This window comes from Mustela nigripes, chromosome 9 (assembly GCF_022355385.1).
Source record: "Mustela nigripes isolate SB6536 chromosome 9, MUSNIG.SB6536, whole genome shotgun sequence".
NCBI classification, from domain to species: Eukaryota; Metazoa; Chordata; class Mammalia; order Carnivora; family Mustelidae; genus Mustela; species Mustela nigripes.
In genome coordinates, this window is record NC_081565.1 from 62884424 (window position 1) to 62898971 (window position 14548).

The 14548-nt window shown below is 38.0% G+C and overlaps 1 protein-coding gene across 10 annotated transcripts in view; it reads left to right on the plus strand.

Annotated features, from left to right (window-relative positions):
• Positions 1-211: 211 nt before the first annotated feature.
• ZNF510 (zinc finger protein 510) overlaps positions 212-14548 on the plus strand; it is a 28855-nt gene continuing 14518 nt past the window's right edge. For 3 of the 10 annotated variants that reach the window (XM_059411691.1, XM_059411697.1, XM_059411698.1), the window contains exons 1-3: positions 227-284; positions 1776-2078; positions 2875-2933. In XM_059411691.1, the coding sequence (XP_059267674.1) occupies positions 2919-2933 (15 nt within the window). In that variant the 5' untranslated portion in view covers positions 227-284; positions 1776-2078; positions 2875-2918. Of the gene's footprint in view, positions 285-1434; positions 2079-2874; positions 2934-14548 lie in introns of all 10 variants that reach the window. The other 7 variants (XM_059411693.1, XM_059411700.1, XM_059411692.1 and 4 more) reach the window with 4 other exon arrangements.

Below are 14548 nucleotides of genomic sequence, written 5' to 3' on the forward strand. Positions count from 1 at the left end.
CCGTAACCTCTAGGGTTTGGTAGGACCTGGGCTCCAGCTATTAATACAGGCCGTTCATCTTATTACTCCCTCTTTACGGCCCCGTCCCCACCTCGGCCCCGACACACTCGAAATCCGCGAGGAGTCGCGGAGTTTCTCTGGGAAATGTAGTCCCCTATACCACCACTCCCCGAGCTGCATTCTAGGAACGGATATCCTGGACTTTCCCATGCGCATGTGCAACCAACCCCACTTCCCTGCTTCCGCCCTCTCAGGCCTTGAGGGTGCGGCCGTTTTGCCCTCAGGTGAGAGGAGGTGGGCGCGGGTTCCTGGGCCTCCGCGCGCCCGGCGGGGGCGGGGTGGGTTTGTGGCCGGAGGAAGGGACTCGAATGTCTCGGGAACTCCCCGCTCTCCCCAAGGCCGGAGCCCCGCCTCTTATGCCGGAGCCAGAAGAGAACCTAGATCTGGCAAAGGCGGTTGAGGGCGGACCCCAGCCCCGCGGACTCCGGGGGCCCAGATGGGGCGAGTGCTGTAGGTGTTACCTGTGGACGGCCGGCCCTGGGAAGATCCCTTGCTGGCGGCGGGAGGGTAATGTGCTTTAAGGGTATTGGATATAGACCGTCCAACTGGCATACAGCGCGCACCGGTCTTGACCCTAAATTTAAGCCGGGAAGATCGGGTAATTTCCTCCTTAGTCACTTGGGCATAAGTCAAGTTCTCATCTGAAAATAAGAATATTAGTAAAAACTGCTTTGTGGCGTTGTTCAGAAAGAGATAAGTCATCGTCTATAAAGCATTGTAGCCAAGTGCTAGTGTGTAAGCTCTAATAGGTACAAGGTATAAGCCAACATGTAGTATTGGCTTACATCATATTTGGAAGACACTTTGTTTTTTTTATTTAGTATTTAACTTGAATTTTTATAGCCACCCTACTTACAGGTATAACCATGTAATTTTATTTTTTTAATTTTATTTTAATTCAAATTAATTAACATATAGTGTATTGTTTTAGGGGTAGAGTTTAGTGCATATTACACCCAATGCTCATTACATCATGTGCACCCTTAATGTACACCACCAAGTTACCCCATGCCCCCATCCACCTCCCCTCTAGCAATACTTAGTTTTCCTATACTTAAGAGTCTCTTATGGTTTGTCTCTCTATTTTCCTCTTATGTTTACCTCCCTTCCCCTATGATCCTGTTTTGTTTCTTAAATTCTACATATGAGTGAAATCACGTGATAATTGTCTTTCTCTGACTTATTTCTCTTAACTATGATACTCTCTAGTTCCATCCATGTCGTTGCAAATGGCAAGATTTCATTCTTTTTGATGGCTGAGTAATTGATTGATTTTGTGTGTGTGTGTACACTACATGTTCTTTATCAATTCATCTGTTGATAGACATCTGGGCTCTTCCCTTAGTATCAACCATATAATTTTTTTAAAAATAGAAAAAAGCAAGAAGAAGGGAAGGAAGGAAGGAAGAAAGGAAGGAAGAAAGAAAGGACGGAGGGAAGGAAGGAGAGAAAGAGAGAAAAGAAAAGAAAGGAAAAGAAAGAGGAAGAGAAGGAGGGAGGAACTTTTGGAAATGGCTGGAGATGATTTGGATTGTCACAACCGAGGAGGAGTGCTACCAGTGTCTGGTGGGTAGAGACCAGAAATGCTGCTAGACATCCTACAATGCACAGCCCCCACGTGATAAAGAATTATGCAGCCCAAAATGTCAGCACTGCTGAAGTTGAGAAACTTTGTTCTCCGTGAAAGTTTCAACTAAGAGGAATTTGTTTCCTAGGCCTAAATCTCCACGTCTGGAACAAAGTAACTCTTATGTGGCAGGCAGGAGAGGAGCTCTGGGGACAGGAATCCCACCTGGAAGAAGAGCTCATCCAACAGGAACCACCCTCACCAGAGCTTCAGAACATGCAGAAGAACCTAGAAAGGAGTGGGTCCTAATTTGCTCCACCAGAAACAGTTCTAATTTCCTTGTCCAGAAAGAGCCAGATTTGGTGATGTTACCACATACAGAAGCTATCACAGACTGTGTGAATGGAAACTGGACCAGCTTGCAGAAGGTGGTGAGCTGGGGTTGAAAGAGGTGAATGACTATCAGGCCCTACAGGAAAAGTCACAGCCAGAGCCAAGGAAATTCAGTCTCAGTCCTTCTTAAAGAGCCCCCCCATTTTCTTCATTTTTCCCTCTTTCTAGATTTCTAAGCCACTCTCATGTGTGTCCATCACAAGTGGCATCTAGAGATATGCTGAAGCTTCCTTTATCCTGAACATAAAGAATTATAAAATGACAGTATTGGAGGGGATGTCTATCTTTGACTCTTTTGAAATTAAAAAAAAAAAAAAAAAAAAAAAAAAGGAGCTTGAGATGTATGTCCCCTGGTCACCCAGGACAGAAGGAGGAGCAAAGCACAGTGCAGTTCATTCTGTCACACATAAGTCACTAGAAGTGTCTCATCAAAAGTCTTACCAAAAGAACAAAATGATTTTAAAATACTTTGTCAGTAAGCATCTTTTTTCCCCCCAGAGTTTTCTGTTGATTTTCTAACTCATAGTATAAATAATAGGATATTAATATTACCCTCTGTTTTAATTTTTTTGTGGATTAGTCAGAGGGAGATATACATTTTTTTAAATGAAAGAAATAATTTACAGTCACCAGTGAATTCAACAACAGAGTTACAATCACATGATCCTATCAGAGATGTATTATATATTCTGGGAGTGCTGTCTCTGTGTGGTGCTTCCTGCCCCTTCTCAAGGGTCAACAGAACATTTTTCCATAGGGTGGCCTTTACCCCAGTGGGTGTGGTGAGATTTTTTAGGAAACTGGCAAAAGCTCACCAGACCTCTCATAATTGCATTCTCTTTCCTTATCCCCAGCTTACCCATCACAGTTCTCTGTACTCTCCCAACAACAGCAGAAAATGAACACATCTCAGGTGAGTTATTTATATACACTTTTTTTATAATGGATTTTATAATTAACATAGTTAATTAACATAGAAATGGAAATGGATCAGAACTATTCAAGGAAGGTAGAGAAAAGCAGATGAGTAGTACAGCAGAGTTGACGTGGATAGATGGCAGTCCTGGGAAGTTACAGATTTTCCAAAGTGTAGTGTAGATTTCTTTCTGATAGCCATGGCAGAGAGTCGGGTATTTGTTTCAAGATTTGTGTTGATGAAAATCTTAAATCTTCCTCATGGAAAATGTCTTTGTTCATCTTCAGGTAGGTGATCGTGCAGATCTTTCTAAAAACAACCCAGAAATAATTGTAGAATGTTGTTCCCACTTTTCCCCCAGTGGAAGTAAGGGCACATAGCCAAAGCAGGGCTTTTGTTAATACAGTTGTCCATCTAAATAAAACAGAAGAAGTAGACCTTTTCCTGACTATTCTTGTAGTTCCAGAGATAGTATTTAAACTAAGTAGAGATCAGCATGAGTAGCTGGTACATTCATGTCCTGAAAATATCTCTATGTGAATATTTCTCTCAAATACATGTCTTGAACAAGTTCAACAGAGAACTTAAAGTTCTGTTCGGTAGCAAATGCTGCCAACAATTTACATTCACATTTCTGTCTACTGCTTGAGGCCTTGGTGTCTCTACTCATATGCCTGTGACCTGCATCACCAGTGACCTAACTACAGTCAAATCCAGTGGGTCTTGCCTCATCCTTACCTCACAGATCTGTCTGCAGTGCCTGACTCTACACCCACTCTGTCCATCTGGAAGGTTGCCTGTGTTGGTGTCTGTGATGGCTTCTGCTGCCATCCTTCCTGTTTCTTTCATGGAATCATCTCTCTTTTGCCCTTTTATGTGTCTCATCACAAGTTTCCCTTCCTTTTTTACTATTTTTCTAGCTGGTCTTTTTGACTCATTTCATCCCCACTCTGGTTTCAACAATGATGTTTTTCCCAGTTTGCACAAATGTGGCTCTGCAGCCCACTGTGACCAGTAGCACTTTTTAAAATTTTTGTTAATTTTATCTTGTGTATTTTTTGAGAGAGAGAGCACATGAGCAGGGGTGGGAGGTAGAGTGAGAGGGAGAATCCCAAGCAGACTCCCAGCTGAGTGTGGGGCCCTATGCAGGGCTTCATCTCACAACCCCAAGATCATGACCTGAGGGCGCCTGGGTGGCTCAGTGGGTTAAGCCGCTGCCTTCTGCTCGGGTCATGATCTCAGGGTCCTGGGATCAAGGCCCACATCGGGCTCTCTGCTCAGCAGGGAGCCTGCTTCCTCCTCTCTCTCTGCCTGCCTGCCTCTCTGCCTGCTTGTGATCTCTCTCTCTGTCACATAAATAAATAAATAATCTTAAAAAAAAAAAAAAAGATCATGACCTGAGCCAAAATCAAGAGTTGGACACTTAGCCAACTGAGCCACCCAGGTGCTCAGTTTAGCACATTTTATGATGAGGGAAGCAATCTGTATCTGTGTTATCCCAAATGATGGCCACTACCCACATATGCCTGTTGAGAACTTGAAATGCAGCTAGTGTGACTGAGGACTGAATTTTTTAAAGATTTTATTTATTTATTTATTTGAGAGAGAGACAGTGAGAGAGAGCATGAGCAAGAAGAAGGTCAGAGGGAGAAGCAGACTCCCCATGAAGCTGAGAGCCCAATGCGGGACTCGATCCCAGGACTCCAGGATCATGACCTGAGCCAAAGGCAGTCGTCCAGCCAACTGAGCCACCCACGCATCCCGAGGACTGAATTTTTAATTTAAGTTTTAAATAGTTACAGGATGCTGGTGACTGCCATGTTGGACATAGTTGACTCAGCATCTCTATATAGGTATCTACAAGTTATCGCCAGCTCAACTGATTCAAAGTAAAAGTTAACATTTACAACCCCATTTACGGTCCTTCCCAAACTAATTGCCCTCATCTTTCTCTGTTAGATAATAATGTCCCAGTCAGCCAGACACCCAAGCCACAAAAGTGCAATACATCCCTGTCTCCTTATTCTCTACTCTCTCAACTTCTACCACATCTGGTGTGCAATCATGTCTTGCTACTTATTTGTTAAAGATAACAGCCATTTTATATGGTAAACCTAATGCACTTTAAATGCATTCCTCTACTTTATTTCTCCTACTGCTATCTCATGGTCTTGCACCAGAGCTATTGGAATATCTTCTTTACCAGCCTGCCCACTTCTCTCTTCACCTACTCAAGCATATCTTACACATGGGTAGTTCATCTACATCCTAGGGAAGTAATATCTCGAACATGTATAACTCATCTCAGTGGTTCCTCACCCCACACAATAAAATTCCCAGTTCCTCAGAATAACATTCAGGCTTTGGAGACATTACCCCTTCCTACTTATTTTATTTTTACCTTTATTGGTGCTCTGAGTTTTTTGGCAACTGTTTATTGAGCAGCCACGATGTCCCAAGTAAGTGACATGCACTTAACTTAAAAAAACTTGAAGTCTAAACAAGATAAGACATCTATACAAATAGTGGTCACAGTCCAGTGGGGAACATGACATTAAAAAATTTACTGTGTAACTTTATTGTACAGCAAAACCAAACCTCATTTAGTTTTTTTAAAAATATCCTCCTATTCCTCACTACATCATATCATCTTCTCATTGTCTTCTAATTGACCTTTAGAACCACATCCTCATTCTATACACCTAATACTATGAATTGAATTATGTTCCCACCCACAAATTTATATGTTGAATCCCTCACCCCCAGTGTGAATATTTAGAAATACAATGTTTAAGAGGGAATAAAGTTAAGTGAAGTCATAAAGGTGGGATACTAATCTAATAGGGTTAATGGTCTTTTAAAAAAAGGAAGAGAGAGAGAGACAGAGATCAGATTCTCTGTCTCTCCATACACAAGCACCAGGCAAAGGCCATGTGAGGACACAGCAAGAAGTGGCCATCTATAAGCCAGGAAGAGAATGTCACCAGAACCCACTCATGCTGTTACTCTGATCGTGGCCTTTAGAACTATGAGGAAAAAAATGTCTACCATTTAAGCCACCCAGTCTATGGTATTTTGTTAAGGCAGCCTGTAAAACTAAACTAAAACTTCATTTATTTTTAATTGTGGTAAAATCCAGATAACATAAAGTTTATCATCTTAGCCATTTTTTTAACTGTACAGTTCAGTAATATTAAGTACATTCATATTGCTGTGCAGCCAATCTCCAGAACTCTTCATCTTACAGAACTAGAGCTCTATACCCATGAAACAACCATTCTTCATACCTCCCACCATTCAGTCTCTGGCAAATTCTACTTGCTATCTATTAATTTTCCTATTCATATATGTGGAACCATGTAGTATTTGTCTTTTTGTGACTGGCTTATTTCATTTAACGTAAAGTCCTCAAAGTTCATGCATGTTGTAGCATGTATTGGAATTTCTTTCTTTTGTAAGGCTGAATAATAAGGCATTGTGTATATATACAACATTTTTTTTATCTCTTCATCAAGTGATAGACATTTTGGTTCCTTTCACCCTTTGGTGATAAAAAATACCTCTTCAAGACACTAGTAGTCTAAATGGATCTTTATACTCAGAAATGGAATTGCTAAGTCATGTGGTAATTCTATGTTTAATTTTTTGAGGAGCCACCATTCCATTCCATAGTAACTGCACCATTTTCCATTCCCACCAGCAGTGCACAGGGATTCTGGTCATTCCACATCCTCATCAACACTTGCTGTTTTCTGATAGTGACCGTTCTAATGAATGTGAGGTCTGGCTCTTTACTTTTTTTTTTTTTTTAAAGATTTTATTTATTTATTGGACAGTGAGAGAGGGAGCACAAGCAGGACGAGTGGGAGAGGGAGAAGCAGGCTTCCCGCTGAGCAGGGAGGCGAATACGGGTTCCATCCGGAACCCAGGGATCATAACCTGAGCCTGAAGGCAGACACTTAGCTACTGAGCCACCTAGGCGCTCCTGGCTTTTTGCTTTTATGTGTCACGAGTTAGCTTTGGTTGCCTCTCTAGAAAACAATACTCTTTTCTTTCCCCTTGTCTCCCTCTGAGCTAATTTCCCTTTTCTGAATCTTTACAGCCCCAACTTTACTTCATACATTGCCAGAAGTCTCCTGATAATATATTTGTCTCTCCAGTTAGACCATTATCTTCAAGGTCAGGAACTGCCATAGGTTCATTTTCATAGGCTTCATTGTAAGCCGTCAGCTTCTGTAGTTGAGACTGCTCATTAAACTTTTAAAATAAAAGATTATTCCCTCTCTGTATGGAACTGGGCCACTGAAAGAATTGGGCTTTCTATTATCAGAAAAATACCTCATTTCTCACAAGGTAGAGCCCAAGTGGTTACTATCTTTTGTCCTAGAAACCTGTGCATACTTGTTCTGCGCATGATAAAATGTCCTGTTCTTCTGAATGAAGGACTCTCCAAGAGGATGTTTTCCTGACACCCCTGTCTTGTGCTGTTTCTAAAATGTCAGTTAGCCTCCTCCTCTTTAAGACTGAGTCATCTCCATACTGTTTGTATGCTTGTAAGAAGGACTGAACTTCTTGTGGGCAAGTACAGTCCCTTTGGAGAAGATAATACATAGGAGGTGCTGGGAATGATGCGGAGATTTCTTCTTCATACTCTGGAAACAAGTTACAATTAAGGGAATTAGCTGATTAATTGATTGTTTGAGTTGAATCAGTATCAGGGTTTGTAATTCGTCACAGAAAGGGCAGATTGATGTTGTAGGCCTAGTTGGTCAAAGGTGGATAGTTGGGAAGGATTGTGTCAGTCCTGAAGAATAGGTGGGATTTTAACTGCTGTAGAGTAGAGGGAGGTTACTGCATTCTGAGGAAACAACATGAAGGCCTAAACAAAGCATCCAAGGTCCAATAAGAATCTTTGCATATTACACTTTGGAATTCCTCTTAGGGGATAATAAGAGAGATCAAGATAAATGTTGGAACCAGACTAGGTATATTAGTTTGCTAGAGCTGCCATAATAAAGTACCACAGACTGGGTTACTTACACAACAATTTATTTCCTCACAGTATGAAGGCTCAAAATCCAAAATCAGGGAATGGACAGGGTTGGTTCCTTCTGAGGGCTGTGAGGGAAGAATCTGTTCCAGGCCTCTTTTCTTTGCTTATGAAGGGCTTTTCCCCTGTGTCTTCACACCATCTTCCCTCTGTACATATCTGTGTCCAGATTTATTCTTAAAAGGACACTAATCAAATTGGGTTAGCGCCCACCCTAATAACCTTAATGTATGCATTTTGCATATAGCAAAAACTGTGTAACACTAGAAGTCCTTGGATGCCATAGTTAAGGGTTTGGTTTCATCTGAGTTCTGACATAGAACATGGGGAAGAAATTCATGGAATAAAAGGCATTTCATTTTTAATCTGGAAGTATGAACAGAATATGAAAAATATGAAAGGGGTAAAGTAAGAGTCAAGATGACTCTGGAGTTTTTTTTGGCACAAGGGCAGAATGATGATGATCCCTGTTCCAGAAGTGTATGAGAGCTGAGATTGTGCACAATTTACTATAGTTCTGAGTCATCTGTGTGTGTTTGTTTGAGTAATCAACAACCTTCCTCCTTTTTGGTAATTTTAATAGCTTTTTAATTATTAAAGAGTTAATTGTTTTTCTGATTTATGACCTATATTTCCCTGTTTCATAATTTGTCTTTGGATAGAGTTTGTCTGCCAGACCGGGTTCTTTTCATTTTTACCGATGACATTTTGGGAAATTTTTAAGTTATGGAAAGATACAAAGGAGTAATGTAATAGATATTTCTTACCTTCCTAAATTATTAACTGTAAAATTTTGCTAATTTTCTCTTGTTTGCACTCTTTTTTTTCTTTTTATTTATTTCTTTAACTGAGGTACAGTTTTAATACTAGTGAAGTGCATTCTTAAATATGAACTGGGTAGATTTTTTACATATATGCACATGTATACAGATGTAATTTACCACTCAGATTAAGATGAAGAACATTTCGTCACCCTTGAAGTTTTCCTCCTTCCAATTTCCAGATAATAACTACTGCTCTGCCCTGCAGAGACAACTACTATTCTAACATCACATGTTAGGAAAAAAAAAAAAAGAATAACTTCATTTTTGAACATTATATAAATGGAATCATATAATCTGTATTCTTTTTCAGAGGAAAGGGAGGTCCAGTTTGTTTTTCTGTACATAACATTGTTGAGATCATTAGTCTTGCTATGTTTCACTACTTCCTTCTTTATATTGCTGAGCAGTATTTCATTATATGACTGTATGATGATTTATTTGTTTGTTCTCATGTTGGTGAGTTTTTCACTTGTATTTTCCCTTTTGGGGACTGCTATGAATAAAGCTGCTATGAACATTCCTGTGTGTCTCTTGGTATATCTTCATTTCTCTTGGTTATACCTTGAAGTAGAATGGCTGATTCATAGAATAAACAAATGTTCAGCTTTAATATATACAACAATTAGCTTGCTAAAGTGCTTGAACCAATTTATAATACTAGTGTTCTGGCTGTACTAAATTCTCACCAACACTTGCTACAGTCGGACTTTACATTCAGAGAGTGGTCTCTCTTTGAAACTGATAGTCTGCTTTCCTGTAATAAATACTAATTTCAGTACCATTATTTGTATTTTGGCCATGTAGATGTCCTTTTATGTAAAATACCTGCTCAGTTCTCTGTCTTTATTAGATTCCTTCCTTTTATATTATTGATTAGTCAGTTTTTTCTGTATTATCCATACAAGTTTTGGGGTTCTTTGGCTTGACTTTTTTTTTAAAGTAATGTCTTTTGATAAACCAGGTTCTTAAATTTAATAAAGGTCAATATCAGCATCTCTAATGACAGTTCTTTGTATGTCTCTTTGAAAGATTTTTCGTTCTTCAAGATCACACAGATATTCTCCTAGTTCTTAGCAGATGCTTGATTATTTGAGCTTGATCCGCCTGAAAATGTTTTTGTGTGTGGTATAAGATAATTGTCGAGATTCTTATTTCCATGTGGATAATAAGTTGCACTAGCACTGTTTGTTGAAAAGACTGTCCTATGTCCACTAAATTGCAGCCGGGCCTCTGTTTTCAATCAAGTGACCATATATAAATGTAGGTCTACATTTAGACTGTATTCTCTTCCTTTGATCCAATTATTTGTCTTTTTCCTAGTACTTCACTGTCCTAATTACTATTGCATTACATTAAGTCATGAAATATGGAAGAGTAAGGTCTGAAAGTTTTACCTCTTTAAAAAATTTGACTAATTTAAATACTTTGTATTTTCATAGAAATTCCATCAGTTTCCACAGAAAATCTGGCTGGGTAGTTTTTCAGAGTAGAGGTGAAGTCTTTGACATGTTTCATTAGATTTATTCCTGTGTATTTGATTTATTTTTTTAAGTGTTTTTTAAGATTTTATTTATTGAGTGAGAGAGTGTGCATGCACGCGCACGCACACACACACATACATGCATGAGCTGGGGGAGGGGAAGAAGGAGAGGGAGAGAGAATCACAAGCAGACTCTGTGCTGAGCATGGAGCCTGACATGGGGCTCAATCTCACAACCCTGAGATCATGACCTGAGCCTAAATCAAGAGCTGGATGCCCAACCAACTGAGCCACCCAGGCCTCCCTATTTTGGTACTATTATAAATAATACTGTTTTTTACATTTGATTTTCTAATTTATTTTTACTTTATTAAAATACAGTGGATTTTTAATACTGATCTTATATCAAGCCATTTTGTTAAATTCACTTATTTGGGTAATTTATTTATAGATTCTTTTCAGTTTTGGGGTTTTTTTTTGTTTAAAAAAAAGATTTTTTAATTTATTTACTTATTTTAGAGGCAGAGAGAATGAGCAGGAGGAGCGGAGGAGGAGAGGGGGAGAGAGAGAATCTCAAGCAGACTCCATGCTGAGCCTGACTCAAGGCTCCATCTCACAACCATCAGTTGTGATCACAACCTGAGCCAAAACCAACAGCCAAATACCACCCAGATGCCCCTGTAGATTCTTTTAGATTTTTTTAAATATGCACAATCATGTCTTTTGCAAATACAGACATTTTTACTTATTTCTTTCCAATCTTTATATCTTTAATTTGTTTTTAAGCCTTATTCTTGTCTTTCTAGTACAAAGTTGAATACAAGTGATGATAATAGAAATCCTTGTTTTATACCTCACCTGAAGAAGAAAATACTCTGTATTTCATCACTGAGTCTGGATTTAACTCTAGGATTTTTATACACATTGTTTATAGAATAAGGAAGTTCTATTTTTAGTTTCCTCAGAGCTGTTAATCATACATACATATTATACTTTGTGAAATGCTTTTTCTAAATCTAGTGAGATAATAATATAATTTTCTTCCTTAATTCTGTTAAAAGAATGAATTATATTGACTGATTTATCAGTGTTTAACTAATCTTGGAATCCTGAGAAAAGTCCCACCTGGCCATAAAATACTATCTTTTAATGTGTCTCTGGATGTAGTTTGTTAATATTTCAGTTAGTATTTTTAAATATGCATTAGTGGAGAGATAATTGGCCTTTCATGTAATGTCTTGGTCAGGTTTTAGCATCAATATTATGCTCTCATGAAATGAGTTGGGAAGTGAGTCCTCATTTTCTCTTCTCTGGAAAATCTTCCTCAAATGTTTGGGAAGATATACCAAGAAAGCAACCTGATCTTGGGATTTTCTTTGTAGCTGGTTTTTAATTATAAATTCAGCTTCTTTAATAGATATAAGAAAATCTGATTAATCCTGTTTTTAGTGTCCTTTTTTTAGTTTATGAAGATATAATTCATATGCCATACAATTCTTACATTTAAAGTATACAATTCAGTGTTGTATAGTCATCACCACACTCAATTTTTGAATATTTTTATCACCTAAAAAAACAAAACCCCCCAAAACTCTGTACCATTAGCTATCATCCCTCCCCCCACCCAATCCCAGCATACCCCACCAGGCCAGAAACAACCATTAACTTTGTCACTATAGATGTGCCTAGTCTGCACATTTCAAATAAATGAAACTGTATAATATGTGAGAAAATGAGGACTCATTTCCCAACTCATTTCATGAGAGCATAATATTGATGCCAAAACCTGACCAAGACATTACATGAAAAGTTCAGGCCAATTATCTCTCCACTAATGCATATTTAATGCATATTTGTGACTGTTTCTTTCACTTAGCATAGTTTTTTCAATGTTTCATTGTAAGGATATACCACATTATGTTTATCCATTCACCAACTGATGGACATTTTTGTTGTTTCTGTCTTTTAACTGTTATGAATAGTGCTTTATTAATGATCAAGGCATATGTACACATATACAAAATACGTTTTTCCTCTCCAATTTTGATGTCTTTCTTTTTCTTGCCTATTTGCTTGGGCTAGAACTTCCAGTGTAATAAATAGAATTGGTTATAGCAGGCATCCTTGTCATTTTTTTTTTAATTTTTGGAAGAAATCATCCTCTTAGCATTGTGTATGATATTAGCCATGGATTTATCATAAGTAATTATTTTTTCCAGAAAACTGGACCCCCAGCATGAGGTTCTTAAATTCACAACCCTCAGATAGGCTCATGCTCTACTGACTGAGTCAGCCAGGTGCCCCATAAGTGCTTTTTATTATGTTCAAGAAGTTCCCTTTTATTCCTAGTTTGTTGAGTGTTGTTGTTTTATCATGAAAGGGTATTAGATTTTGTCAGATGCTTTTTCTGTATCCACCAAGATGATCATATGGTTTATTTCCTTCATTCTTTTACTGTAGTATGTTTCGTAGATTGATTTTTCATTTGGTGAGCCACCTTCACATTTCTGGGATAAATCCTACTTGGTCATGATGTATAAGCATTTTAAAAATGCTATTCTGTTCACTAGTATTTTGTTGAGTTTTGCATCTGTATTCATAAAGGATATTGATCATTAGTCCTCTTGTGATTTCTTTGGCTTTAGTTCAGAGTAACTCAGAATAAGTTGATAAGTGTTCCCTTTTCTATTTTTCAGGAAGAGTTAGAGAAGGATTTGTAGTAATTCTTCTTAAACATTTGGTAGAATTTGTCAGTGTAGCCATCTGGTCCTAAGCTTTTCTTTATTGGGAGGTTTTTGATTACTAATTCAGTCCCCTTCTAGGGATCTGTTCAGATTTTCTATTTCTCTTTGAGTCAGCTTTAATAGTCTGAATGTTTCTAGGAATTTGTCCTTTTCCTCTAGGTTATCTAATTTGTTGGTGTACATAGTACTCAGTACATAGTACATATGTACATAGTACATAGTACATAGTTGTTGTTTATAGTACTCTCTGATAGTCCTTTTTGTTTCTAAAATGTCAGTAGTAATGCCCCCCACCTTCATTTCTTATTTTAGTAAATTTGAGTGTTCTTTTTTCTTGGTCTACCTAAAGGTTCATCAATTCTTCTGATTGTTCAAAGAAACAGCTTTGTTTTATTGATCCTATTGTTTTTCTTTTCCTTATTTTGTTGTTTTCTGTTTGCTCTCATCTTTATTATTTCTTTTCTTCTGCTAGTTTTGGATTTAGTTCACACTTATTTTTTCTAGTTCCTTAAGGTGTACAATTAGATTATGGATTCGAGATTTTTTTTTAGTATTTTATTTGTTTATTTGACAGAGAGAGATCACATGTAGGCAGAGAGGCAGGCAGAGAGAGGGGGGAAGCAGGCTCCCTGCTGAGCAGAGAGCCCTGATACCAGGACCCTGAGACCATGACCTGAGCCGAAGGCAGAGGCTTAACCCACTGAGCCATGCAAGTGCCCCAATTCAAGATCTTTTTAAATGTAGGAGTTGCAGCTGTAAATTTCCCTATAAGCACTGCATTAGCTATATTTCATGAGTTTTGGTATATGTTGTGTTTTCACTTTTATTTGTCTCAAAATATTTTGTAATTCCCTTGTTAGTATTCTTTAATCTTTGAGGAGTTTCTTTAGAGTGTGGTGTTTAATGTTCACATATTTTTAAACTTCCAGTTTTCCTTCTCATTGATTCCTTGTTTCATTTTATTTTGCTCATAGGAGATACTTTATATTATTTTAACCTTTAATATGTATTGAGACTTGTTTTGTGATCTAATGTATAATCTAGACTGGAGAGTGTTCCATATGTACTTAAAGAATGTGTATGTTGCAAGTGTCGGCCTGAGTGTTTTTATAGATATCTTTGTATCTGTCTTGGTCTCCCATATTAGTCTTCTATTTAGTAGTCCTATCCATTTTGAAAGTGGGGCTTTGAAATCGCTAACCGTTATTATTGAATTGTTTGTCTTTTTAATTCTGTCAGTTTTTGCCTCATGTATTTGTATTTTAGGTATGTATGTTTGTCATTGTTATATCATCTTCATGTATTGGCACTTTTACCATTATAAAAGGTCCTTATTCTCTCCATTTTTGTCTTAAAATCTATTTTCTGTCCTACTATAGGCAGTGCAGGGCTTTGTTGGTAACTGCTTACATAATATATTTTTCACCAGTCTTAATTTCAAGCCATTGTGTCTTTAAATGTAGTGTGTCTGGCAGACTGGATGCAATTGGATAATGTGATTTTGTTTGTTTGTT